Source organism: Tachyglossus aculeatus, chromosome 10, assembly GCF_015852505.1.
Source record: "Tachyglossus aculeatus isolate mTacAcu1 chromosome 10, mTacAcu1.pri, whole genome shotgun sequence".
Classification (NCBI taxonomy): domain Eukaryota; kingdom Metazoa; phylum Chordata; class Mammalia; order Monotremata; family Tachyglossidae; genus Tachyglossus; species Tachyglossus aculeatus.
This window is the reverse complement of record NC_052075.1, coordinates 1,822,754-1,848,509: the sequence shown is the minus strand read 5'-3', so window position 1 is coordinate 1,848,509 and position 25,756 is coordinate 1,822,754. Positions and strand designations below refer to the sequence as shown.

General features: G+C 50.0%; 1 protein-coding gene across 5 annotated transcripts in view; it reads right to left on the bottom strand.

The window, feature by feature from the left end:
- Nucleotides 1-25,756, bottom strand: part of NFIA (nuclear factor I A) — a 438,948-nt gene that overhangs the window by 86,947 nt on the left and 326,245 nt on the right. For all 5 annotated transcript variants that reach the window (XM_038752096.1, XM_038752097.1, XM_038752098.1 and 2 more), the window contains exon 3: nt 9,249-9,314. In XM_038752096.1, the coding sequence (XP_038608024.1) occupies nt 9,249-9,314 (66 nt within the window). The remainder of the gene's footprint in view (nt 1-9,248; nt 9,315-25,756) is intronic.

Sequence of the window (25,756 nt, the reverse complement as noted above, 5' to 3'; positions counted from 1 at the left end):
TCGCCTCGGCCGCCGGCCGCGGAGGGCCCGCCGAAACCACAGAGAACTTGCACTTTGGAAGGCGGGGGCGAGCAATAAGCAGACAGAACCGCTTAGGAAATGCGGTTTCCTCCTTCCAGATTCCGATCCTTTCTGGCAGAGAAAGGCCGACACAGAAACCGGGGGAGAGAAGCAGCGAGGCCTAGCGACAAGAGCAACGGCCTGGGAATCAGAAAGATCTGGATTTTAATCCTGGATTCTCCTCCAAGAGGCCTTCCCAGACTAAGCCCCGCTTTTCCTCATCTCCCACTCTCTTCTGTGTCACGATGGCTTGCTCCCTTTGCTCTTCCCCGCTTCCAGCCCCACAGCACTTATGCACATATCTGTAATTTTATTTATTTGTATTAATGTCTGTCTCCCCCCTGCTGGACTGTCTCTATATGTTGCCAATTTGTACTTCCCAAGCGCTTAGTACAGTGCTCTGCACATAGTAAGCGCTCAATAAATACGATTGATGATGATGATGATGATGGACTGGAAGTTTTTTGTGGGCAGGGAATGTCACTTTTTATTGATAAATTGTACTTTACCAAGTGTTCAGTACAGTGCTCTGCCCACAGTAAGCACTCAGAGAAGCAGCGTGGCTCAGTGGAAAGAGCCCGGGCTAGGGAGCCAGAGGTCATGGGTTCGAATCCCTGCTCCGCCAGTTGTCAGCTGTGTGACTTTGGGCAAGTCACTTCACTTCTCTGTGCCTCAGTTCCCTCATCTGTAAAATGGGGATTTAAAACTGTAAGCCCCCCGTGGGACAACCTGATCACCTTAGACCCGCCCCAGCGCTTAGAACAGTGCTTTGCACAAAGTAAGAGCTTAACAAATGCCATTATTATTTTTATTACTATTATTACTATTATTAAATACCACTTAATGAATGAATGAATGAACTTTGTCCCTCAATTACCTCCTCTGAAGAATGGGGATTAAGACTGTGAGCCCCATGTGGGACAGGGACAGGTCCAACCTGATTGGTTGGCTCCGTGGAAAGAGCACGGGCTTTGGAGTCAGAGGTCATGGGTTCAAATCCCGGTTCTGCCACTTGTCAGCTGTGTGACTGGGCAAATCACTTCACTTCTCTGTGCCTCAGTTACCTCACCTGTAAAATGGGGGATTAAGACTGTGAGCCCCCCGTGGGACAACTTGATCACCTTGTAACCTTCCCAGTGCTTAGAACAGTGCTTTGCGCATAGTAAGTGCTTAATAAATGCCATCATCGTTATTATTATTAATAATAAATACCACTTAATGAGTGAATGAATGAACTTCTTTGTCACTCAATTACCTCCTATGAAAAATGGGGATTAAGATTGGGAGCCCCTTGTGGGACATGGACAGGTCCAACCAGGGCTTAATACAGTGTCTGGCACATAGTAAGCGCTTAACAAAGACCATTAAAGTAAAAATAAAAGCACAAAGGGGGGTGCACAAGAGAAATGTTCCCAGCAGCCCCTGCCACGTGACGGCAGGAGCAAGAGTGAGACAGACGTCAAACCTTGGGCCGCAAGGCCACGTGAAGTCACGATGGGCCCAGACCTGAGGTGATTTCTCCCGATCGACTTACACCGTGACCCCGACAATGACTGAATTTTCCTCAAAAATACAGCTGGCGTTTATGCCTTTATTCGTCTTTTGGAATTTGCTAAGCGCTGATCCTGAACTAAACCCAAGAGGAGAGGGTACAGGACTGGAGTCTGGAGATGTGGTTTCTACACAAGAGAAGCAGCGTGGCTCCGTGGGAAGAGCCCGGGCTTTGGAGTCAGAGGTTCAGACCCCGGCTCTGCCAATTGTCAGCTACGTGACTTTGGGCAAGTCACTTCACTTCTCTGGGCCTTAGTTACCTCATCTGGAAAATGGGGATTGACTGTGAGCCCCCTGTGGGACAACCTGATCTCCTTGTAACCTCCCCAGCGCTTAGAACAGTGCTTTGCACATAGTAAGCGCTTAATAAATGCCATTATTATTATTATTCTCAGCTGCCAGCATTTCCCTGCTCTGCAAGCTTGGGCAACCCTCTTTGCTTCTCTGAACCTCGCTTTCCTCCTCTGTACAGTGAGGATTCAATACCTGTTCTCCCTCCCTAACAGGGGCCGTATCTGATCTGATTACATTCATTCATTCAATCGTATTTATTGAGCACTTACTGTGTGCAGAGCACTGGACTAAGCGCTTGAGAAGTACAAGTCGGCAACATATAGAGACGGTCCCTACCCAACAACGGGCTCATCATCTAGAAGGGACTGTACACTGTATTACACAGTGTTTGGCACATAGTAATTGCTTCACAAATTCTTTATTATTATTATTATTATTATTATTATCATTATTATTATTATTATTATCATTATTATTATTTTTGTCTGCCTCAGTTCCCACTGAGCAGACCTGCTAACACCAACCCACCCACCACCTCCCTCCGGCTGCCAAATGAGCCACCTGCCCTATGGTGTTGCCTACTGTTTAAACATCAGTTCACTTCTCATTCATTCATTTGTATATACTGAGTGCTTAGTGTACGCAAAACACTGTATTAAGCGCTTAAAGGAATACGATATAACAACAGACATATTCCCTTCCCACAAGGAGCTCCCACTCCACATCTCCTCCTTCAGAACTGTAAATCGTCTTGGAGTCTGTCTCCCACTGCTAGATATACACCAAGGCACTTATTGTCGTCTCCCAAGTGCCCCAGCAGGCGCTCAAGCAATACTATGGAATATGTCCCACTGCCCAGTATTCCCGCCCTGGAAGTGAATTCCAGAATGGGCATAGACGCCTCAAATCCACTTTGTCTAGTGTCTGTGCCACAACAAAGCACAGAGAAGCAGCGTGGCTCAATGGAAACAGCACGGGTTTGGGAGTCAGAGGTCGTGGGTTCAAATCCCGGTTCCACCATCATCAATCATCAATCGTATTTATTGAGCGCTTACTATGTGCAGAGCACTGTACTAAGCGCTTGGGAAGTACAAATTGGCAACATATAGAGACAGTCCCTACCCAACAGTGGGCTCACAGTCTAAAAGGGGGAGACAGAGAACAAAACCAAACATACTAACAAAATAAAATAAATAGAATAGATATGTACAAATAAAATAAATAAATCAGAGGTCATGGGTCAGCTGTGTGACTTTGGACAAGTCACTTCACTTCTCTGGGCCTCAGTTACCTCATCTGTCAAATGGGGATGAAGACTGTGAGCTCCCCAAGGGACAACCTGATCACCTTGTATCCTCCTCAGCACTTCCAACACAGCACAGCCAACCTGTACTTCCCATGTGCTTAGTACAGTGCTCTACACACAGTAAGCGCTCAATACATATGATTGAATGAATGAATGCCCCTCACTTTCCCTAAAGATTCTTGAGAAACGATCCACCCATCCATGGGACACCCAGGGGGTGGAGAAGAAGTATTATCAATCAATCAACAGTATTTACTGAGTGCTTACTGTGAGCAAGACACTATATTAAGCGCTTATTAAGAGTTGGGGCACTTGTCGAACATCCACTGGATGCAGGACACTGTAAGCAGCGTGGCTCAGTGGAAACAGCATGGGCTTTGGAGTCAGAGGTCATGGGTTCAAATCCCGGCTCCGCCAATTGTCAGCTGTGTGACTTTGGGCAAGTCACTTCAGTTCTCTGGGCCTCATTTACCTCATCTGGAAAATGGGGATGAAGACTGCGAGCCCCCCGTGAGACAACCTGATTACCTTGTAACCTCCCCAGCGCTTAGAACAGGGCTTTGCACATAGTAAGTGCTTAATAAATGCCATCACTATTATTATCAACATATTGTCCCCTTCAAAGTGTTTAGTACAGTGCTCTGCACAGAGTTAAGTGCTCAGTACCCACTATTGATTGCTTTTTGGGTTTGTTCACTTTGATGGTATTTGCTAAGCGCTTACTATGTGCCAGGCACTGCGCTAAGCGCTGGGGTAGACACGGGCTAATTAGGTTAGACACAGTCCATGTTCCACATGGCTTCACATGGCTTCAAGCGCTTACTCTCCAACTGTCTGGGTCCTCGAATGCTACGGTTTTTACTGACGCCGACTGTGCGTCACACATTCCGCTAAACCCTAGGATGAACATGAGCTAATCACGTCCAACTTATGTTGCCAACTTGTACTTCCCAAGCGCTTAGTCCAGTGCTCTGCACACAGTAAGCGCTCAATAAATATGATTGATTGATTGATCGATCAGGTGAGGCGCAGGCTCATCCGGCAGATTCAGGCCCGGGGAACACTGGGTGGCCAGCACTTGGCAGCCCCAAGGAAGACACGCGGCTTCGGACAAGCTGTTCTTTCCGATCCGGAGACCCGGAGGCCTCTTCCCAAACCCCCGCTCGGTCACTTCCTTCCACTTCAGTCAGTTGGTGTGGCTGGGATCCACTCCTTAGGTGTTGTTCACACAACGGCAACAACGCACAGCCCGCCAAAGCCCCTACTCCGCAATTACCGCCCCGTGAGCCTCACCACCATCTCAGCCTCAGGATTTTCCCACACTGACCACTCAGCTCTCGGGGGGAATCTCGGGCGGGAGCCGGGCATTTATGAAGTTCCTCTAGACTGTAAGCCCTTTGTGGGCAGGGATTGTCTCTCTTGATTGCTGTATTGTACTTTCCGAGCGCTTAGAATAGTGCTGTGCACATAGGAAGCGCTCACCGGCCAGGCGAGGCCATCTGGGGAAAGGTGCTTTCCCCTCTTCCCTACCCTCCGCTGCAAAGGGCTCCCAAGAGGGAACGGGAACAGGAGGAGCGGAGCGGGAGAAGGGGAAATTACAGATTCCTGGGCTGGGGCGGAAACAGCTGCATCCACTTTTGGTAGCGTCCCGTGGCCTAGTTTCTGGGGTTGGATAATGCAGGGTGCTCGCATTCGCCACTCCATGGGTTATTGGGCGGGGGTGTCTGCGGGAAGTGGGGCAACACCGTTCCCTATCCCCCCCAACCCCAGCTCGGAGCCGGGACAAGGGGAAAACCCCTTTAATTTGGGGAGGATGGGGAGGAAGGGGCAGGAGAGATTTCCACTGGGTCTACAGGTCGTGGTGTGTTTTCCCCTCTCGCTTCTTTTTTTTAAAAATGGTATTTGTTAGTGCTTACTATGTGCCGGCACTGCACTAACCGCTGGGGTATATACAAGTTAATCAGGTTAGACAGTCCCCATCCCACGTCAGAGTCTTAATCCCCATTTTTTGGATGACGTAACTGAGGCCCAGAGAAGTGAAATGACTTGGCCTAGGTCACGCAGCAGACTAGTGACTTTCACTGAAGTCTGGGCCCAGTGCTCTGCCCGCGAATGGCACCAGAGGAAACAACGGTCACCAGGCAATCAATCAATCAATCGTATCTATTGGGCGCTTACTGTGTGCAGAGCACTGTACTAAGCGCTTGGAAAGTACAAGTTGGCAACATATAGAGATGGTCCCTACCCAACAGTGGGCTCACAGTCTAGAAGAAACATGATTTCCCCCGTGCCGGCAAGAGACATGTGTTGAGCTAGCCGGCCCTCCGTGGGGGTGGGGGGATTGTTTGAGTGGGTAGGGGAGGAAAAGATGCGGAGGAGGCAGGGAAGTGGGCATCAGCTTGGAGAACGATACAAATTGTTGTTTTCACCTCTGTGGGTCTCAGTTCCCTTACCTTTAAAATGGGCATAAAACATGAGCCAATCCTCCGTTTTAGACTGCGAGCCCCACATAGAACTGGGACGCTGTCTGAGCTGGTTATCTTGTATCCGCCCTGACATTTAGCACAGTGCTTAGTACATAGGCCTCAATCCCTCTGGTTTGTTATGTGTGTCCTCGGGGATTTTGCTTCAGATCAGGTCCTATTACACAGTGACTTTTAAACACCGAGAAGCAGTGTGCCTTGGTGGAAAGAGCACGGGCTCGGGAGTCGGAGGATGTGGGTTCTAATCATCATCATCATCATCAATCGTATTTATTGAGCACTTACTATGTGCAGAGCACTGTACTAAGCGCTTGGGAAGTACAAATTGGCAACATGTAGAGACAGTCCCTACCCAACAGTGGGCTCACAGTCTAAAAGGGGAAGACAGAGAACAAAACCAAACATACTAACAAAATAAGATAAATAGAATAGATCTGTACAAGTAAAATAAATAAATAAATAAATAGAGTAATAAATATGTACAAACATATATCCATATATACAGGTGCTGTGGGGAAGGGAAGGAGGTAAGAAGGGGGGGATGGAGAGGGGGACGAGGGGGAGAGGAAGGAAGGGGCCTCTAATCCTGCCTCTGCCACTTGTCTGCTGTGTGATCTTGGGCATATCACTTCTCTGGGCCTCAGTTACCTCATCTGTAAAATGGGGATCAAAAGCGTGAGCCCCACGTGGGACAACCTGATTACCCTGTATCTACCCCAGCGCTTAGAACAGCGGTTGGCACATAGAAATGCCACAATCGCTGGCGATTGGTTCCCTTCGCAATGCCAACAAAGAACGGACAGCACGATTTCCAGCCCACCCCATCCGTCAGCCGCCTGAAGCAATTCTCCCGACGGGGCACCATCACGTTACAATCTGAAAGATGCCTCCTGACGGGGCACCGTCACGTTTCAACCAGCTCAGAGCCGTGTTAAAATAACCGCCCCTGTTTTCCCGTTGCATTCTATCCCGACTGCACGATGATTAGGCACGCCTTCCGGCAGATACAGCTGCATCCGTTTGCTCCTACAACTGGAGGAGTTTCATTCCGTTTGACCTGGGCCACCCCCGCGCCTCGCTGTCAGACCCCGGCTCCGACGACGGGGTCCCGGAAACAAGGCACCCCCCACCCCGAGCAAAATGATAACCAACCAGACGGACTCGGACTGCTAACCAAGGCCACCGTGAAAGCCAAGAGGGAGTTGTCAACTAGCATTATGGTGTTCAGTAAGCACTTCCTATGTACGAAGCACTGTGCTAAACGCCGGGGCAAATACAACATAACCAGACCACACAACATCCCAGTTCTACTTGGGGTTCAAAGTCTACAGTGCTTAATACAGTGCCACAGCGCTTAGTACAGTGCCTGGCACATAGTAAGCGCTATCCCAGCTCCGCCACATGTCTGCTGTGTGACCTTGGGCAAGTCACTTAACTTCCCTGAGCCTCAGTTGCCTCATCTGTAAAATGGGGATGATGACTGTGAGCCCCACATGGGACAATCTGGTCACCTTATATCCCCCCCAGTGCTTAGAACAGTGCTTTGCACATAGTAAGCACTTAACAAATGCCATTATTATTATTAACAAATGCCACGATAGTCATTATTATTATTAAAGTGGAGGGTAAACCATGTTTTATCCCCATTTTGCAGATAAGGGAACCGAGGCCCAGAGAGGTGAAATGACACTCCTGAGATCCCAGTCAGTCTATCAATCTTATTTACTGAGTGCTTACTGTGTGCGGAGCTCTGTATGAAGCGCTTGGGGGGGGATGAATATGACAATATAAGAGACACATTTCCTGCCCACAGCGAGCTTATACGCCAGTGCAAACCAGGGGCAGAGCAGGGATTTAGAACTCAAGTTTCCTGACTTCCATGACGTCTTCTGTGCTGCCCTTTGTGTTTCATCATCAATCATCAATCGTATTTATTGAGCACTTACTGTGTGCAGAGCACTGTACTAAGCGCTTGGGAAGTACAAATTGGCAACATATAGAGACAGTCCCTGCCCAACAGCGGGCTCACAGTCTAAAAGCCTCAGTTTCCTCATCTGTAGAATGGGGATAAGGCACCTACTCTCCCTGCTCTTAGACAGCGCTCCTTGCGTGGGCCTGGGACTGTGTCTGTTCTTTGACCTCCCCACGCGATTTACCCAGTGCTTGGCACAGGGGAAGTACTTAAGAGATACAATCATTGTCACTTGGAAGAGGATGCCTCTGATGGGGTGTGATTGCGTGTGTGTGTGTGGAAAGGACAACACGGAGCCGGAATCCTGGCCGCACCATGTGCTCACACAGACTGTCCCATGCTGTCACGAGGGGAAATGACCACGGCTACCAAGTGGCCGCAGAGGCTTTCGTGGAGTGCCGGCCCGGCTCTCGGGCACAGCTGGGAGTTGCGCGAGCCGACTCCGGGAAGGAGGCCCCAAGAAGCCCCGCCGGCCGAGGGAGTCCACGAGGAAGCTCTGGAGGCTCACTGGTAGGCCCGCCCAGCCCTGGACCGCGAGACGGCCTGAGACCCGCCTCTCAACACACAGGGCCCCATAAAATATGGCAGGGCGGGAGGAGGAGGGCGTGTGAACGGAAGACGAGAGAAAGTAGGGGTTGATTTTGGACTGCGTTTTCCCTTCATTCTCTCTCCCTCCTCTACTCCCGGGGTGGAGACGAATACAAGGCAGAGGATGGAGGGGCCCTGTATAGAGCAAGGAGGAGTGGGGGTTTGGGGGAAGCCTCCACCTTCACCCAAGCCCACTTCATCCTGAGCCCCCCAAACACAGAAGAGGTTGTGACCCCAAATGTCACAGCCTCCAGAGCGGCGGGGGGAAGGCGGGTAGCCCGGAGAGACCCTCAGCGTCTGTGAACCTCGCTTTCCTCATCGACAAAAGGGGGGTGACCATCCCAGTCGCTCCCCACCTCCTGGGGATATTGAGAGGACAGGGTGAGGCGATGGCGTGAAAGCGCTGGGGGGAAAATCAAATCGAGGGATTTTGACCTCAAGGCCCTCGGACCTCCCGGGTGCTGTATTCTCACTACCCCGAGGCCTTCGGCCAATTTGGAAGTTTTGGGCCCCGCAGGCTTTCACGGATTGCCTGTAATCCACAGGAATGAGGTGCCTTGGGGCGGACACCGATGCCACCGATGAAATTCAAGGCTGTTTCTTGTCCCCCCACCCGGTTTGGCCCAGTGATGCCTCATAACCGGCCGTTTCTCCACAGCCTCGATCAGAATCGCCCTCCTCCCGGGCCCGTTCCAATAATGTCCCCCTCTTTGGCGGAGGCTCTGCCTGACTCCATAATGAACTCCTGGGAGGTCGGGAGTGTCGACGGGCCCTTCCCGCCGCCCCCACCCCGTGCCGCTCTGAACTCAGGAGACGGGGCCGGGAGCGAGACGGCCAGCGTATCCGTAACAACGGCCACCAGGGAGACAAGAAGCCACCCTGGCTCCAGCCCTCCGGGAGCGGGGGTGAGAGGCGGGAGGGAGTCCGGGCGGCTGGTTGGACTGATGGATTTGGGGCGTAAGAAGAAGCGGAGGCAGCTGAGGGTGATGCTTACCATTTTCTGGCTGGTCCTTGATATCTGCCTCACTCGCCTGACTGGGGCTTTCAGACTGACTTGAATCTGAAAAAGAGAAAATACAGCCCAACATTACGGGGTCCGTCTGGGACAGAGGGATCACGGGAGCCTGTCGCCCTCATTGGGGGGACCCCACCTGTTGGCTTCGGCCTGGGACCTCGCCATTCCGGACCTCTCTTCTCCCGGGAAGACATTTACAAAACTCCCCGGATCTCCTCCACTGCAGCCACTGTGACTCCCGGGCCCCGGAGGGGAGCTGAGTCACAAAGGGACGGACGGGGAATGTCCCAGAGACTCCCAACACCTCACGAAGACTTGGGAAATTCAGGATTGACCCAGTCCGTACCCCGGGAAAGGAGGAAGGACTGGTCGTGTCCACCTGGAAAGAGGACAGGGGCTCTGGTGGTGGGATTTGGCGGGGAGGCCCGAGAGCCCCAACAAATGCACCTCACGACCTCCGCCGGAAACGCTCTCCCACCTTCCTTGAAACAATAGGACAGAACAGGAGGATCATCCCCAAAATACATTTTCTCAGTGATCAAAATAGATTTGTTTCTTCCCATACGTTTTCACGGAGAGTTTTTCTGTTTTAAAAGCTTTTCTAAGCACACGCTGGCTTTCACCCACCACCCCAATCCAGTTTAATCTTCCTTCCCCCAAGAGCCCGCCTTCCAAACCAAAATCTGAAAGACATGATTGATTTCTAGGGACCCGTTTTTGGTTATTTACAATCTCCAAAAGACAAGGGGAGCGGTCATGGTTTGAGGCAGGTATATCCGCTCGGGAAAAGCACCAACAGGCTAAAATTTGGAAAGGGCAGAGTTTAAACTCCTAGCGTTTTCAAAGATCTGAAACGGTTCGCTTTAGAGTTCTGAGACGCCTCTTTCCACAGAAACCCAAATCCCGACTTAACCTTGACTTGGCTGGGTTTAAGGTCGCCCGTCTGAAATCTGACTGCTTTTCGGCGAGAAGACGATGCCAGATCCAAAAGGTCGTGACACGGAACTGTGATTAAATCGAAAAATCTTATTTCTGTTGCAAGGGTGTGGAACGCTCCCCCACCCCCGCTATGCTTTTCTTTGAGGTATTAATACCTCGGAAAGAGGCAGCTCCACTGATGACCTGAAGTCAAGCAATGCAAATTTATTGCTTTAAAAAGGTTCCCTGCTTTTAAGCAAATGAAGATTTTAACTACAGAAAAGTACTACAAAGGAAATGCCTATTTTAAATATTCAGATTTTTTTTTTTAAAACCTGGTGGGAACTATAGAGCTCATCCTAAAGGACACTTCTGTATACATTAAAAAAAAAAACGCACCACCACCACCAACAGCAACATAATAATAATAAGAGATGTGCCAACCGCAATTCTGGTTTCCAAGTCGGCCGGGGTGAAACTCCTGAACTATTTTGCAGAACGATTTGGGGATGAATAAATACGGAAGAGTTACAGAAACTTTCAATCACCTCTCCTGCCCCCACCAAAAAAAAAATACCCCCCAAAACTGGAACTTATAAAGATGACTCTCAAGTTTTCAATGCAGGAAAAGGGGGCGTTATGAAGTAGCTTGTGATGTGCATCACTAAGCCGGCCTCGTCTAAGTTCCCGGCCGACCCGTGTCGAAGGGAATAACTGCCGGATAGCGTGGAAGGCCCGCGGTCCTGACTTCTGTTCCATTGCTGTCCACTTCAGGGCAATGGGGTCACTGTTTATACGGAAAACAAGACACCCTTTCTCCCCTCCCCAAACTCCTGGAGGATTCCGCTCTCCCCAAAATGAAGCTATCATTTTTCGAGGATTAGTTGCTCCTTATCCTTTGGCGTGAGCTGTCTCTACCTTCTCCGCGTGCTCCAGAAACAATGGGAAAATGACCGCCCCCCTCTCTGGGGTCCCTCGGTGATTTTCCCCACCCCCTGTGGCACCCGATTTCAGGTGTGGGGGCCCCCACGTGCAGAGCGCTGGTGCAGGGGTGGGAATGGACAGTGCTTACTGTGTGCAAAGCACTGTACTAAGTGCTTGAAAGGGAACAATATAACAACACACACAACGAGCTTACAGTAAGTGCTCAATAAATATGACTGAATGAATGAATGAATGATGGGGAACCAGAAAGCAACATGCCCTAGCAGAAACACCCCCCAGCCTGGGAATCAGACCACTTGGATTCTAATTCTGGCTCCGCCACTTGCCTGCTGTGTGATCTTGGGCAAGTTGCTTCACTTCTCTGGACCTCACTTAATTCTTCTGTAAAGTAGGGATTGAATACCTGTTCTCCCTTCTGTATCCCAGGTGGGACACGGACCATGGCTGATTTGAATATTTTGTATCTAACCTAGTGCTTGGCATACAGTAAGTGCTTAACAAATATGATTACAAATAAATTATTATAAACAATATTATTTATTATATATGTTTGATTGTATATTGTATTATTATAATTTATATTCTTGTTTATAATAATGATGATGTCAATAATTCTATTTGTTCTGACGATTTTGACACCTGTCTACATGTTTGGTTTTATTCTTTTGTTTTGTTTTGTTGTCTGTCTTCCCCTTCTAGACTGTAAGCGCGTTGTTGGGTAGGGACTGTCTCTATATGTTGCCTACTTGTACTTCCCAAGCGCTTAGTACAGTGCTCTGCGCACAGTAAGCGCTCAATAAATACGATTGAATGAATGAATGGACACGATGAAGGCACCGGGCCAGGATGTTTGCAGGCGGGCGGCGGGCGGGGAGGATCCCGCTTCCTGCGTTTTATCCGGGAGCCCTGAATTCCAAACAGGCGGGAGGCCTGGATCTTTTTCGTCCAGAACAAAGGCTTGCCAGACCGGCGGGGAAAACTCGACCCGACGTAGAGGATGTGGGGGGTCTTCCTCCTTTTTATTTCCCCTCTCCCCAGAGGCCCTTTCCTTAGGACATAAAATGGGGTGGGAACCGGAGGAAGTGACAGTCTCCCCGAGTGGCACGAGCCCAGCCGTGGAGACCCCGGCCCTGGCTAGGACCAGGAGAGGTGGACCCGCTCTGCTGAGCAAGTAGCGGCCAAACGACCAGCCCGGGGTATAAATTAATTTCTGCCCATATATAATTGATAGAAATGAAAGATCTCTTTCATAAGCATTTGCATCGGATCGATAAAATCCCTCTCTCCAGGAGAGGCGGACACTGCATTTACTCCCTCCCTCCCTAACTGACCGCCACTTTTCAGGATGCAAGGCGCCCTTGGGTGGGTGAGTTGGTCGTATTGTAGCCAAGCCCATAGGCGAGTAAGGTTGCCACCCGGGGTCATCAGGGGCACTGAAGCGCATTCGTTCATTCGCTCATTCACGATTGTATTTATTGAGCGCTTACTGTGTGCAGAGCACTGTACTAAGCACTTGGGAGAGGAAAACTAACAATAAACAGACACAATCCCTGACCACAACAAGCTTACAATCTAGAAGGGGAGACAGACATTACTAGAAATAAATAAATGACATAAGAGAAGCAGTGTGGCTCAGTGGAAAGAGCACGGACTTTGGAGTCACAGGTCATGGGTTCAAACCCCGGCTCCGCTGTGCGACTTTGGGCAGGTCACTTAACTTCTCTGTGCCTCAGTTCCCTCATCTGTAAAATGGGGATTAAGACAGTGAGGCCCCCCAAGGGACAACCTGATCACCTTGTAACCTCCCCAACGCTTAGAACAGTGCTTTGCACATAGTAAGCGCTTAATAAATGCCATTATTATTATTATTATTATTAGTGGTGTGGGGCTGGGGAAAGGGAGAAAGTCAGGGCAATGCAGAAGGGAGTGGGAGAAGAGGAAAGGGGGTTCTAAGTCAGGAAAGGCCTCTTAGAGGAAATGTGCCTACAATAAGACACGAGGAGGTTAAATTGGGGGTCCCTCTTGACCCCACGGCCTGGGGACGCACCACAGCTGTGGAGGAAGGCGGGGTGGGGGGCGGGCAGGGGGAGCCAGCTAATCCGCCGTCGCCACATGAGTGATGGGGTGATGGTGCGGATTGAAATAATTTCAGATGGGGCTGGAAACATTTTAGGGAGGAAGTGCATTAAGGGCTCTCTCCATTTAGTTCTCATCCAGGGACCGGTTTTGTTTTTGTTTAAGGAAGCTTTGACTTCCCCCTAACCTTGAGAGACGCTGGGCTTCTTTTGGGTTTTTAAAAAATTTATGAACCGAAATTTAAACCTCAAAGAGACGGTGAGCGTTTAGGAGGGTGGATTGGGGCTCTTAATTGAACTCGCTGCCATCTCTCTGGGCATTTTGACGGCGCCCATCGCTATAGACCTGGGATGCTCAGACATAGATATTTCATTATCGATATAATCACCGGGGAAGGGAATGAAAAAAAAAATTAAAAAGATCTTAATGCAGTGCTATGATCCCATGCATTCCTAATTGGATCCCCCTCCGGAACGGGGCCACGGTGGGTCTCCCTCTCTCGGCTCTGGGGTTATATCTCTGCTCGTCTGGTGCCCCTGTGATCTGGGGGCAGGGCGGGGGGGAATGTTCCTGTGAGTAGGGGGCTGGGGTATCCGGGAGAAGCTGATGGAGACTCGCTGGAAGCACACAGACCGGACTGCGGGGGCCGTGTTTTTGGGGGATGTTACATCCCGGGTGCCATTTTTGGCCCGTATCCGGGTCACAGAGAAGCAGACAAAGTGACGGCAGACACCGTTCCTCTCCTGAGCAGCACTCTCTCTCTTTTTTTTAAATGGTATTTGTCAAGGGCTTACTATGTGCCAGGCAGCGTACTAAGCGCTGGGGTAGATACAAGCTAACCAGATTGAACAGAGTCCCACGCGGGGCTCACAGTCTCAGTCCCCATTTTAGAAGAGAGGTTATTGAGGCCCAGAGAAAATCAGTCGTCCCGCTAATCCGGTGCCCAAATCACACGGTTGACAGGTGGCAGAGCTGGGATTAGAACCCAGGTCTCTTTCCACTTGGCCATGCTACTTTTTCCACCAAAGGGTGATTTTATTGAAGTGTCTGCCCCCGCCCCCCACAATGCAAATTGCTTAAGGGCAGGGATCATAGCCCCCCCTAATTTAACCTTCCTCTCCCACAGTGGGAGGCCCAAACTATACTAGGAATATCTATATCTTTGACTCGAAGGGTGGCCAGATGCAGGAAGAGTTTCTCAGAGATAAAAATGAGAGTATTTGGTAAGCGCTTACTCTGTGCTCAGCACTCTAGTAAGCTCTGGCTGAGAAGGCTCTGCTTTAGGAAAGAAGAGACAACGTATCTAGACTGCCAGCTCGCTGTGAGCAAGGAATGTGTCTATTGTTATGTCGTACTATCCCAAGCGCTTAGTTCAGTGCTCCGCACACAGTAGGATCATGATAAATACAACTGACTGACTGACTAGCTGTTGTATTATTCTCTCTCAAGTGCTCAGAAAAGGTCTCTGTACACGGTCAGTGCTCAATAAATAATAATAATAATAATAATGTTGGCATTTGTTAAGCACTTACTATGTGCAAAGCACTGTTCTAAGCGCTGGGGGGGATACAAAGTGATCAGGTTGTCCCACGTGGGGCTCACAGTCTTAATCCCCATTTTACAGATGAGGTAACTGAGGCTCAGAGAAGAGAAGTGACTTGCCTAAGGTCACACAGCAGACATGGCGGAGCCAGGATTCAAACCCATGACCTCTGACTCCAAAGCCCGTGCTCTTTCCACTGAGCCACGCTGCTTCTCGTGGCTCATACCATACCATAGAGTGACTGACATCCATCTGCCTGCAGTGGTTTAGGGGTTGGTTAATGGTAAAACTCAATAATCAGGGCATCGATTAGAAAAGCAATACGGCCTACTAGAAGGAGCCCGGAACTGGGAGTCTGAAGGCCTGAGTTCTAATCCCGACTGCCACTTGTCTGCTGCTGTATGGCTTTGGACAAGTCACTTGACTTCTCTGGGCCTTGGTTCCCTCAACTACAAAATGGGGATTCAATACCCGTACGCCCTCCTACATAGACTGGAGCACCACATGGGGCTCTGATGACCTTGTATATACCCCAGCGATTAGTACAGTGCTTGGCCCATAGGAGGCACTTAACAAATACCACAATTATTATTAAGCGCTTACTAAATACCCAACATTAGACCTAAGCATCGAGGTGGATCCAAGACCATCAGGTTGGTCACAGTCCCTTGTCCTGCATGGGACTTGCTGTCTAAGTGGGACGGAGAGCAGGGGATCTTATCCCCATTTGAGCGACGAGGAAACTGAGGCCCAGAGAGGTTAATCGGTTTGCACAGGAAGCTGTCGGGTGACCTGGATGGGATTAGAACCCAAATCTCCTGACACCCAGTGGCATGCACCACCCTCAAGCTCTTATGACCCCGTTTCAATCAATCAGTGGTATTTATTGAGCACTTACTGTGTGCAGAGCACTGTACTAAGCACTTGGGAGAGTACCCTCGCCAAATCGCTCTCTCTGTGAGCCCAGATTCCAGGGGGGCCCTGCAAGTGCCCATCTTCCCGACCTACCCGCACCCCAGTTTCCGAAGCGCCGCATTCTCGTGGCCCAATTCAAAGTCCGAAAATCTCCCGGGATTGCTAATCGTCAATTCTGGTCACACTTCCGCAGCCTGCCGAGTCAAGGCGTTCCCATAATAATGTGTGTGATTCAGGAATCTCCCTCAAAAACCCAGCCAGGGACACGCACCCAGCCCCGCAGCCCGCCGGAAAACATGCGTGACAAAGACACCTGAAAAAGATGGGATGTGGGCCCAACTACCCTGGTTCCGATCAGCCACGGTTTGCCCGGTTGGGGCCTTCCCTGACTTCTGGAATGGAATGCCAGAACCTGGAAAGTTCCTCTGACTGCTCGCTTCAGTTTAGATACTAGATGGATCGGATTTATTGAGCGCTTCCCACGTGCAGAACGCTGTACTAAGCGCTTAAGATAAGCCTTGCAAGCAGCGGGTCGTGGGCGGATTGGAGGTGTCCCCGGGATGAGCCGCTCTGAATGAAGGGTTCGTCGGGAATGTGATCACCCCCCCCGCCCCTGGAGCTTTGGAGAGTTGCCACACATACGTGCTCCTTGAGTACAAGATGAAGGCGACGAAGACAGAACCCAGGAGAGAGCGAGAGCAATGGGCCAGATGGAAAGGAGATGTGAATAATGAGGACACGGTTCTTTTCTCTCTATGGATGGGAAAGGGACGCGAACGGAAACTGCTCCACCTTGAAAACCTCCTCTGGCGGCCTAGTGGCTAGAGCCCGAGGCCCCCTATCCGGAGGCCACTGGCCGGCTGTGTGACCCTGGGCGAGGCACTTCACTTAGAGCTTGGCTCAGTGGAAAGAGCCTGGGCTTTGGAGTCATTCATTCATTCAATCACACTTATTGAGCGCTTACTATATGCACAGCACTGTACTAAGAGCTCGGGAAGTACAAGTTGGCAACATATAGAGACGGTCCCTACCCAACAGCGGGCGAGTCAGAGGTCATAGATTCAAACCCCGGCTCCCCCACACGTCTGTTGTGTGACCTTGGGCAAGTCAATTAACTTCTCTGAGCCTCAGTTACCTCATCTGTAAAATGGGGATTAAGACTGTGAGCCCCACATGGGACAACCTGATCACTTTGTATCCCCCCAGTGCTTAGAACAGTGCTTTGCAAATAGTAAGTGCTTAACAAATGCCATCATTATTATTACTTCACCTCTCTGGGCATCACTTTCCTCCTAAGTGAAATGAGGCTGAGACCTGCGCTCTCCCTCCACCTTGGACCGCGGGCCCCGTGTGGGACGAGGACAGTGGCCAATTTGATTATCGGGTACGTAACCCAAACTTTCCGTATAGTAAGGCACTTAAGAGAGGCCCTTATCACCACTACTACAATTATTCTAACATGTCGAAGCACTCAAGAGCGCCAGAAGAATCACCTTCCAACCATCATCATGTCAGGGGCTTTCCAGAGAACCACACTCATCATCAATTGTATTTATTGAGCACTTACTGTGTGCAGAGCACTGTACTAAGCGCTTGGAGGGCGGGCCCAAGTGAGGCCTGTAGCTTGGCTTTCTCTGGCTCGAGAGCCCCGCCGACCCCTTTCCTAAGCGAGGGCGGCTCTGTGTCCCATCTCGGGAGAAACGCGGGTCGTGCTGGCCTCCCCGCGGCCCATCCGCCTTGTCGGGCGGCCCCGGACCGGGCAGCCGGGACGGATGAGGAGTGACTCAACCATCCTAGCGCCTCGTCAGAGACGTGTTGCTTGTCCGCGTGCGTACCGAGCTCGGGGGACGGGGTGTATTTTTCACGAGTCGAGGATAAAATAAGCCCAGCTCCGCTCCCGTTGTGTCGTGCCAGCGGGAGAAGATTCGCGTTCGCAGCTGGGCAGAATCACAACTCGGTCTCTAGACTCGCGTCTTCGCACGGCGCACTACTTTGGGATTTTAGCTCGTCTCCTCGCAGGCGGGTTACAGAGCACGGTCACACCCGAGATGGGTCCTTCTCGGATGAGCCGTCTCTTGCCGTCTTCAAAGCCGTCCACCAGCCTCGACCAAAAAAATCTCTGCAGAAAGACGGCAGGTTTTCCCTCCTTTTCTTGGTGGAATGAAATGTGAGCCAAGTCCTTCTATTGTATGGAACCCTCCCAAGTGCTCAGCATAGCGCTCGGTGCATGGCGAGCGCTCAATAAATGGCACCGATTGATTGATGAGATGCAAGCGACGGTGCATAAGTGAGTCGGGCAAGTCACCGGAATGCACGCAAGAGGTGAAAGTTTAGGACTAAAGTGCTCAATAAATATCCTTCACTGGCAGATTATCCGACCAGACCCCCCTGCCATCCCCGGCACAAAGTTCAGTGCTTGGCTTTGCTTGAGTGCTCAACAAATGCCACCATTGGTATTGATTTTAAGTAGCTTAGTGGTTAGAGCCCGGGCCTGGGAGTGAAAGGACCTGATTTCCAATCCCCGCACCACCACGTGTCTGCTGTGCAACCTTGGGCAAAGTCACTTAACTTCCCTGGGCTTCAGTTACCTCATCTGTAAACTGGAGATTAAGACTGTGAGCCCCACGTGGGATGGGGACTGTGTCCAACCCGATTACCTTGTATCTACCCCAGCGCTTCGAACAGCGTACGTGGTAAGCGCTTGACAAGTACCATAATACTACTACTAATAATAATAATTAAGACCCCTCAGGCTTTCAAATAAGCACCGTGTATACCCCATCTGGGTATCTCCAAACGTCTCTCATCCAATTCCAAAATAAATTTCCATTCTACTGGGGACCATGACTTTTCTCGCTCCTTCTGTAGGAGCGAGGTTTGTCATGATCCACCGTCCAAGCTCTCCCTGCCAAGTTAGCGTCCGCCATCGCTACCCTTGAACAAAACAGCATGGCCAAACTCGGCCCCATGCAAAATACGCCGCCTCGAGATTCGGCCGCGAGGATCTCAGAAGCGCGGGCCCAGTTCTAAAGAAGAAGGGTCTTAATTCCCGGATTCTGGGAGAGAGATTATCGCTGATAATGGAAATGGAAATCACAGCTTGCTGTTGTTTATTCTAGACAGACATTTGTGTGTTAAGTCTGTTTATCAGGCAACACTTTGTCTAAGCCAGGAAGTAGTCGGCCTTGAGTAAGGAGATGTAGAGACGTATGCAAATGGGGTTCCCGTGAGCCTTTGCCCCAAACTGCTTGTGGTTATGATAATAATAACATTTAAAAAAATAATATAATAAATTCCTCGTGGCTTCCCGAGTGAGGGGGCTGCTGGACGACATCGTTGGAGACTGGATGCAGACGAGGCTTGAAGAGCCTCAATGAGACCAAACATGTGTTCTGTCTGGGGCTCTTTATTCTGTGTATTACATCTGTTTATCAGGCAACACTGTCTGGGTAGCCGGGCTTTGTAACCTGTACGTGAAGAAAATAGGCAACCGGGCCAGCTGACGGAGAACTTTGTCTGGGGTAAACCTCCTCCCCATCTCTCCCCCAAACCCAACCTCCTGTTACTTCAGGGGTCACAAGCAACTGGCAGCTCCCCAAGTTCCTTTTAAGGGGAAAAAGTGACACTTGGGAAAAAAAAAAGCAAAATTCACCCACCCCCATCCAAAGCCCCACTGTAAATAGTCGCCCTTTGTTCTCTGTTGGTTCCACAACGGACACTCTGGAGTCAAGTGACAAAACACGGCGTTTTCCAGAACCTTTACGGGCCGATCCGAAAACGCAGAGGCGAGACACTTTTCCCCCCCGGCTTGGCTTCCGAGGGCCCGCGCGGGGAACTCTGAGTTTCAAACGGGACTATTCCCTGGATTGGGCCCGGCAGCTTCTAGCGTGGCTCCACGGGGCCACGGACCCTGTTTCCTCCCGAAATCCCCAGCCCCGGATTTTCCAGGCTTCCGGAACAGACCCCCTTTTCCCTTTCCGTGGGCCCCGGCCGAAGTTGATCGCAACCGTTTCCTTCCTTTTCCCTTCTTTTCGGGGTTTTCCAAAGGATCGGAAAATTGCGGCCCAGAGGACCTCAGATGGGGATTCTGCTCTTCTTCCTAGACAAGATAAACACTTTTGGGATTTTACTTGTTTGTATTCTCCTCAGCAGTGCTGTATGCATCAACGGTGAAAAACAAAGAAACTTTTTAGCTGTTCAGACAAAATGCCAACGCTTCCCCAAACAACCGGGGGAGAAGGGGTGGGCCGCAGTGGGCATGGGGAGCCGGGGCTGGGGGGGGAAAAGGGGGATGCGGGAGCCCGGCAGGCCCTGAATGCCGCTGAAACATTCAGAAAGTCCGGCCGTCCATTCAATACCGGGCCGGTAGCCCTAATCCGCCCAGACTCCCCTTGCTAATTAAATATGCATTGGTACAGTTCTGATCGATGCGAGCCGCGGCTCGGATGACACACCTGCAAAATCTCCAGTCTGGAGCTCGGAGGAAAAGGAAAATACAGTCTGTCTCCTTATCTTTGTTTTCAAAGGCTCTCAATTTCTGTGCTTAGATATCTAATTTAATTCTCTCACCCCTCAGCAAACTGGATTAAGAAAGTCAATACTGTCTTTGTGCATCGCAGGAACACACAGCTTTCCTTTCATTCAATTTAGCCGTGACCTTTAGACAAAGATAATGACGACGTGAGGGAAGGCCCGAGGAAGACACCCCGGGAGACAGGCCTCCTTCCCCGGGGCGATGCCAGCGTAGCGGAATTCAGTCGGGGAGGCCCCGGCGGGGGTGGGAGGCGGGTGGACGGTCACTGGCTGCCGTGGAAGAGGTGGAAATGAGAAGGGATGGATTTGACCGCAAACGAAAGTGCTTAGTACAGCGCTCTGCACACAGTAAGCGCTCAATAAATACGATTGAATGAACGAAATGGAACCAAGTCCTTTAAGGGGTGGGGAAGGGTCCCCCAGGACCCTGGGGGTGACAGTGAGATCCCCCTCTTGCCCTCCACCCGCATCCCCAGTGGTGATGGGGATGGAGGAAATACTGGAGGAGGGGGCTGGGGCCGAGAGATATTGGTCCCCAAAGTTCGGGCCGCCAGGCGGAACTCAGAGTCCTCCGTGGACGACCCTGTCACAGGACAGAGCCGGGATTAGAACCCAGATCCTCAGACTCCCCAGTCTGTGCCGTAGCGTGGCTTAGTGGAGCGAGCATGGGCTTGGGAGTCAGAGGTCGTGGGTTCTAATCCCGGCTCCGCCACTTGTCAGCTGTGTGACTTTGGGTGAGTCGCTTCACTTCTCGGGCCTCAGTTCCCCCGTCTGTAAAATGGAGATTAAGACTGTGAGCCCCAAGTGGGACAACCTGATTACCTTGCATCTACCCTGGCGCTTAGAACAGTGCCTGGCACATAGTAAGCGCTTAACAAATACCGTTATTATCATTATTATTATTTTTATTAGCCACTAGATAGTCTGAATTGAATGAGTGGTTAAAGATTGGGTCTATAATCTGTGTGAATCTTCCTGCCTGCCTCTTTGTTGGAGTGTAAGCTCTTTGTGGGCAAGGAATGGGCCTCGAGCTTCTGTTGCAAACGCCAAGTTCTCAGTGCAGCGCTCAATAAATGTCAATTCTTCTATTAGTATTACAACTGCTACTACTACTATTATTATTACTACCACTATTCTTATCACATCTCCTACGTCCCCTAGTATTCCTACTACTCCTAGCGGGACGTCATAGTGGATAGAGTACAGGCTGGGAGTCAGAAGGTCATGAGATCTGATCCTGGCTCCGCCAATTGTCTGCTGGGTGACCTTGGGTAAGTCACTTCACTTCTCTAGGCCTTTGTTCCCTCATCTGTAAAATGGGAATGGAGACTGTGAGCCTCATGTGGAACAGGGGCTGTGCCCAACCCAATTTGCTTTGTATCCACCTCAGTGCTCAGTACAGTGCCTGGCACATAATAAGTGCCTAAGAAATAATAATAATAATAACAATGGGCACTGTTCTAAGCACTGAGCACTGTTCTAAGCGCTGATGCCACCATTACTATTATTATTATTATTATTACTAGTCCTAATACTCCTACTACCGAGCAAACCTCCCCAACTCTTAGCCCTGCAAGCCAAAGGGAATGGAAAGGTATCACAGAAAGCAACTGATCTTTAGAGATCAAATTATTTCCGGGATGGGGAAATGGAAAACATGTGTATGGAGGCAGCAGACTCAAAGAGAATTCCACCTAGAGGAGAGTTCAAAGCGGTGATTTTCACACCATTAATTAAAGACACTTCACGTGGCTCCGGCTGCTAGGACACCTGGGTCTGTGGACCAGGCTGGGGGAGCGGGCAGGCCCGGGGACCCCCAGATACCTTTTAGACTGTGAGCCTGTTGTTGGGTAGGGCCCGTCTCTCTACGTTGCCGACTTGTACTTCCCAAGCGCTTAGTACAGTGCTCTGCACACAGTAAGCACTCAATAAATACGATTGAATGAATGATTTCAATCCTCTCAGGGCTCTGAGCGGCCCGGTGTGATTGCGTTTTAAGCCTCCACTTCTATTTTCGGAGGAAAAGGGAGCGCGGAGCACCAGAAATCTGAATCTGGAACAGCGCACGACGCTGATGGCTTTAGAAAGCGCCTGGCAAACCCCCCCACTATTCATGGCCACCATCTGCTTTTTGGCACGCGGTGAAAACTGCTAGCAGCAATTTCTTTTTTTTTTTTTTTCCTTCCCCCTTTCGAAAATGCCCTGGATCGCTTTGTTGCAAACAGGAGAAACAACCTTTGGTTGGTGGGGAGAGTTTTCCCCGCTCGAGTTTTGTCTGTGGCTGCGACACCCGCTTTTCCTCGTCCCCCCGGTCCTCCCCTCCCGTCCCTTGGCGCGGCCTCCGTGGCTCCTGAACCGGGAAAGCGATCACTGGGCTGAGACTTGTGAACTGGCCAGAGAGAAAATCCTCGAGGGAGGCGCAGATCATTTCGGAAGGCGCGTGCAAATCGATGTATTTTCCCTTGAATTGCAGGACTGCTCTAAATCTTACCAATTGGTAGAGTGGTTAAGAAAGGGAAAGAAGCGATAAAGACCAGGGCCTTATCGCTCCTGGACCTGCTGAGACTCATTCATTTATTCAGTTGTATTTACTGAATGCTTACTGTGTGCAGAACACTGCACTAAGTGCTTCAGAGAGTACAATATAATAATAATGATTTATTCTTTCATTCAATCGTATTTATTGAATGCTTACTGTGTGCAGAGCACTGTACTAAGCACTTGGGAGAGTACAATATAATAATAATGATTCATTCTTTCATTCAATCGTATTTATTGAGCGCTTACTGTGTGCAGAGCACTGTAATAAGTACTTGGGAGAGTACAATATAATTATCATTATATTATATTATTATATTATATACAATATAATTATCATTATATTGTATTATCATGATTCATTCATTCAATCGTATTGAGTGCATACTGTGTGTAGAGCGCGCTATACTATGTGCTTGGCAGAGTACAATGCAACAATAAACAGACACATTTTCTGCCCCCATCGAGCCAGTGATTGTATTTCATTCATTCATTCAATCGTATTTATTGAGCGCTTACTATGTGCAGAGTACTGTACTAAGCACTTGGGAAGTACAAGTCGGCAACATATAGAGATGATCCCTACCCAATAACTATTTGTTAAGTGTTTACTACGTGCCAGGCATTGTGCTAAGCACTGGGATGGATACAAGCAAATCGGGTTGGACACACCTCTGTCCCACGTGGGGCTCACAGTCTTAATCCCCATTTTACAGATGAGGTAACTGTTGCACAGAAAAGTGAAGTGACTTGCCCAGGGTCACACAGCAGACAGGTGGTGGAGCCGGGATTAGAACCCATGACCTTCTAACTCCCAGATTTATGCTCTATCCACTACGCCAAGCCGCTAGGAATTGATTCGATTTGATCCAGAGAATGACGGGTTTGTAATTCCAAAGTGCACTTAACCCTTAGTTCTGTGATAAACACCATGAACGGGGGTTTTCCCCGACTTTCATAATTTTTTTAATGGTATTTGTTAAGTGCTTATTGTGTGCCAAGCACTGAACTAGCGCTGGGATAGATTCAAGCTAATTGGATTGACCACAGGCCCTGTCCTGCATGGGGCTCTGAGGGATGAGGGAACTGAGGCACGGAGAAGTGAAGTGACATGCCCAAGATCACAAAGCGGTTGCGTGGTAGAGCAGGAATGAAGGCCCAGATCCTTCCGACTCTCCCGCCCGTACTTTATCCACTAGGCCACGTCAGTTTGCTGAGAGATTTCCACATGCCGGGAAATTTGTGTGCGCCTACTGAGGTCAAAAGTGTCCTGGTAAGTCACTTAGCATCCCTCTGCCTCAGTTTCCTCCCCTGCAAAATAGGGAATCCAAAACCTGACCTCCTTAACTGTGAGCCGCGTGTAAGGCAGGGACTGCGTCCAATCTGATTAACTCGTATATGTGCCAGCCCTTAGTACAGTGCTTGGCACAAAGTAAGCATTTAGTAAATACCTCAATTATTATTATTGCTGTTATTATTAATACCAATAACAACAACATTTATAATGATAAAAAAAAAAACAGGGATTCCTCCAGCACCGCTCTAGATCCACTGTTTCAAAGGACCTGGGTCGATTTCGTCCCGGACTGAAAACTTTCAGATCCTGGTTCAATTCCGTTTGCTCAACACAAGCTACCTGGGCAGGATAAAACTAGCCACGTGGCCATCCCGGGCTCCCTTTCTGGGCCTACTCAATTACCCTGATGCTCCTAATCTAGAGGAGCAGCGCGGCTCAGTGGAAAAAGCCTGGGCTTGGGAGTCAGAGATCATGGGTTCTAATCCCGGCTCCACCACTTGTCCGCTGTGTGACTTTGGACAAGTGACTTCACTTCTCTGGGCCTCAGTTCCCTCATCTGTAAAATGGGGATTAAGACTGTGAGCCCCCCGTAGGACAACCTGATCACCTTGTATCTTCCCCAGTGCTTAGAACAGTGCTGTGCACATAGGAAGCGCTTAATAAATACCATTATTATTATTATTACTCTGAGCCGCTGGAGCGCTGGGGGCTTTTCGCCTCCTCCAACTCTCTGCAAAAGGCCTGAACTGTGGCATTTGACGCTGGACTTCCTGTGCGAGTTGGAGGCCACTTGTCAATCAATCAATCAATCAATCGTATTTATTGAGCGCTTACTGTGTGCAGAGCACTGTACTAAGCGCTTGGGAAGTACAAGTTGGCAACATATAGAGACAGGCCCTACCCAACAGTGGGCTCACTATCTGGGGTTTTGCCTAAGAGGGCCAGGAGGTGGGGAGGGAAGGGCAGGTCTAAACGGGATCACCCCCATGCCAAAAGCAGGAGGTGGAGATGCCAGCAGCGGAACCCTGGACTCAGGGAATCCGAAGGGACACAAAGACGATGACGTTTTCAACACACTGAACTTGGGGGCAGTAATAAAAACCCATCTTTAGCTGCAGGTCTAAAATCGCAGCGTTTGAAGCGGCGGTGAAGGGCGGGAGCCTTTATTTTCCTTACTAATTTCATTTACAAGAACTCTGTTCTTTCCTCCAAAGCCTCGGGGACCCCTCTGACACAGACAGACCCTTTGCAAAAAATACGATGCCTCGGAAAAATCAAGGGAGCCAGCAGCTGCCTTGGAACTATGGGCCCAGGCCGTGTGAATGACACCCGAGGAAAAAAACAATACGATACAGAACTGACGAGGATTTAATAGGAGGTGACAGTATAATGATGGCACGGATCAGGTGCTGACTCTGTGCTAAGTGCTCTGCTAAACCCTATCTCCTATGGAGATCATGGTCTAAACTGGAAAGAGGAGGATTTAATCCCCATTTTACAGATGAGGGAACCGAGGCACGGGAAAGTTAAGTGTCTTGCCCAAGGTCTCACGAAGCAGGCAAGTAGTGGAGCCAGGATTACGGTCCAGAATTTCTGGCTGCCAGACCCGATGGGAAACACGAGGCACAGAGAGGTTAGGAGACTTGCCCCTAGTCACGTGGCAGGTCACCTGCTGGGTGACCTTGGGAGAGTCACTGAACTTCTCTGGGCCTCAGTATTTTC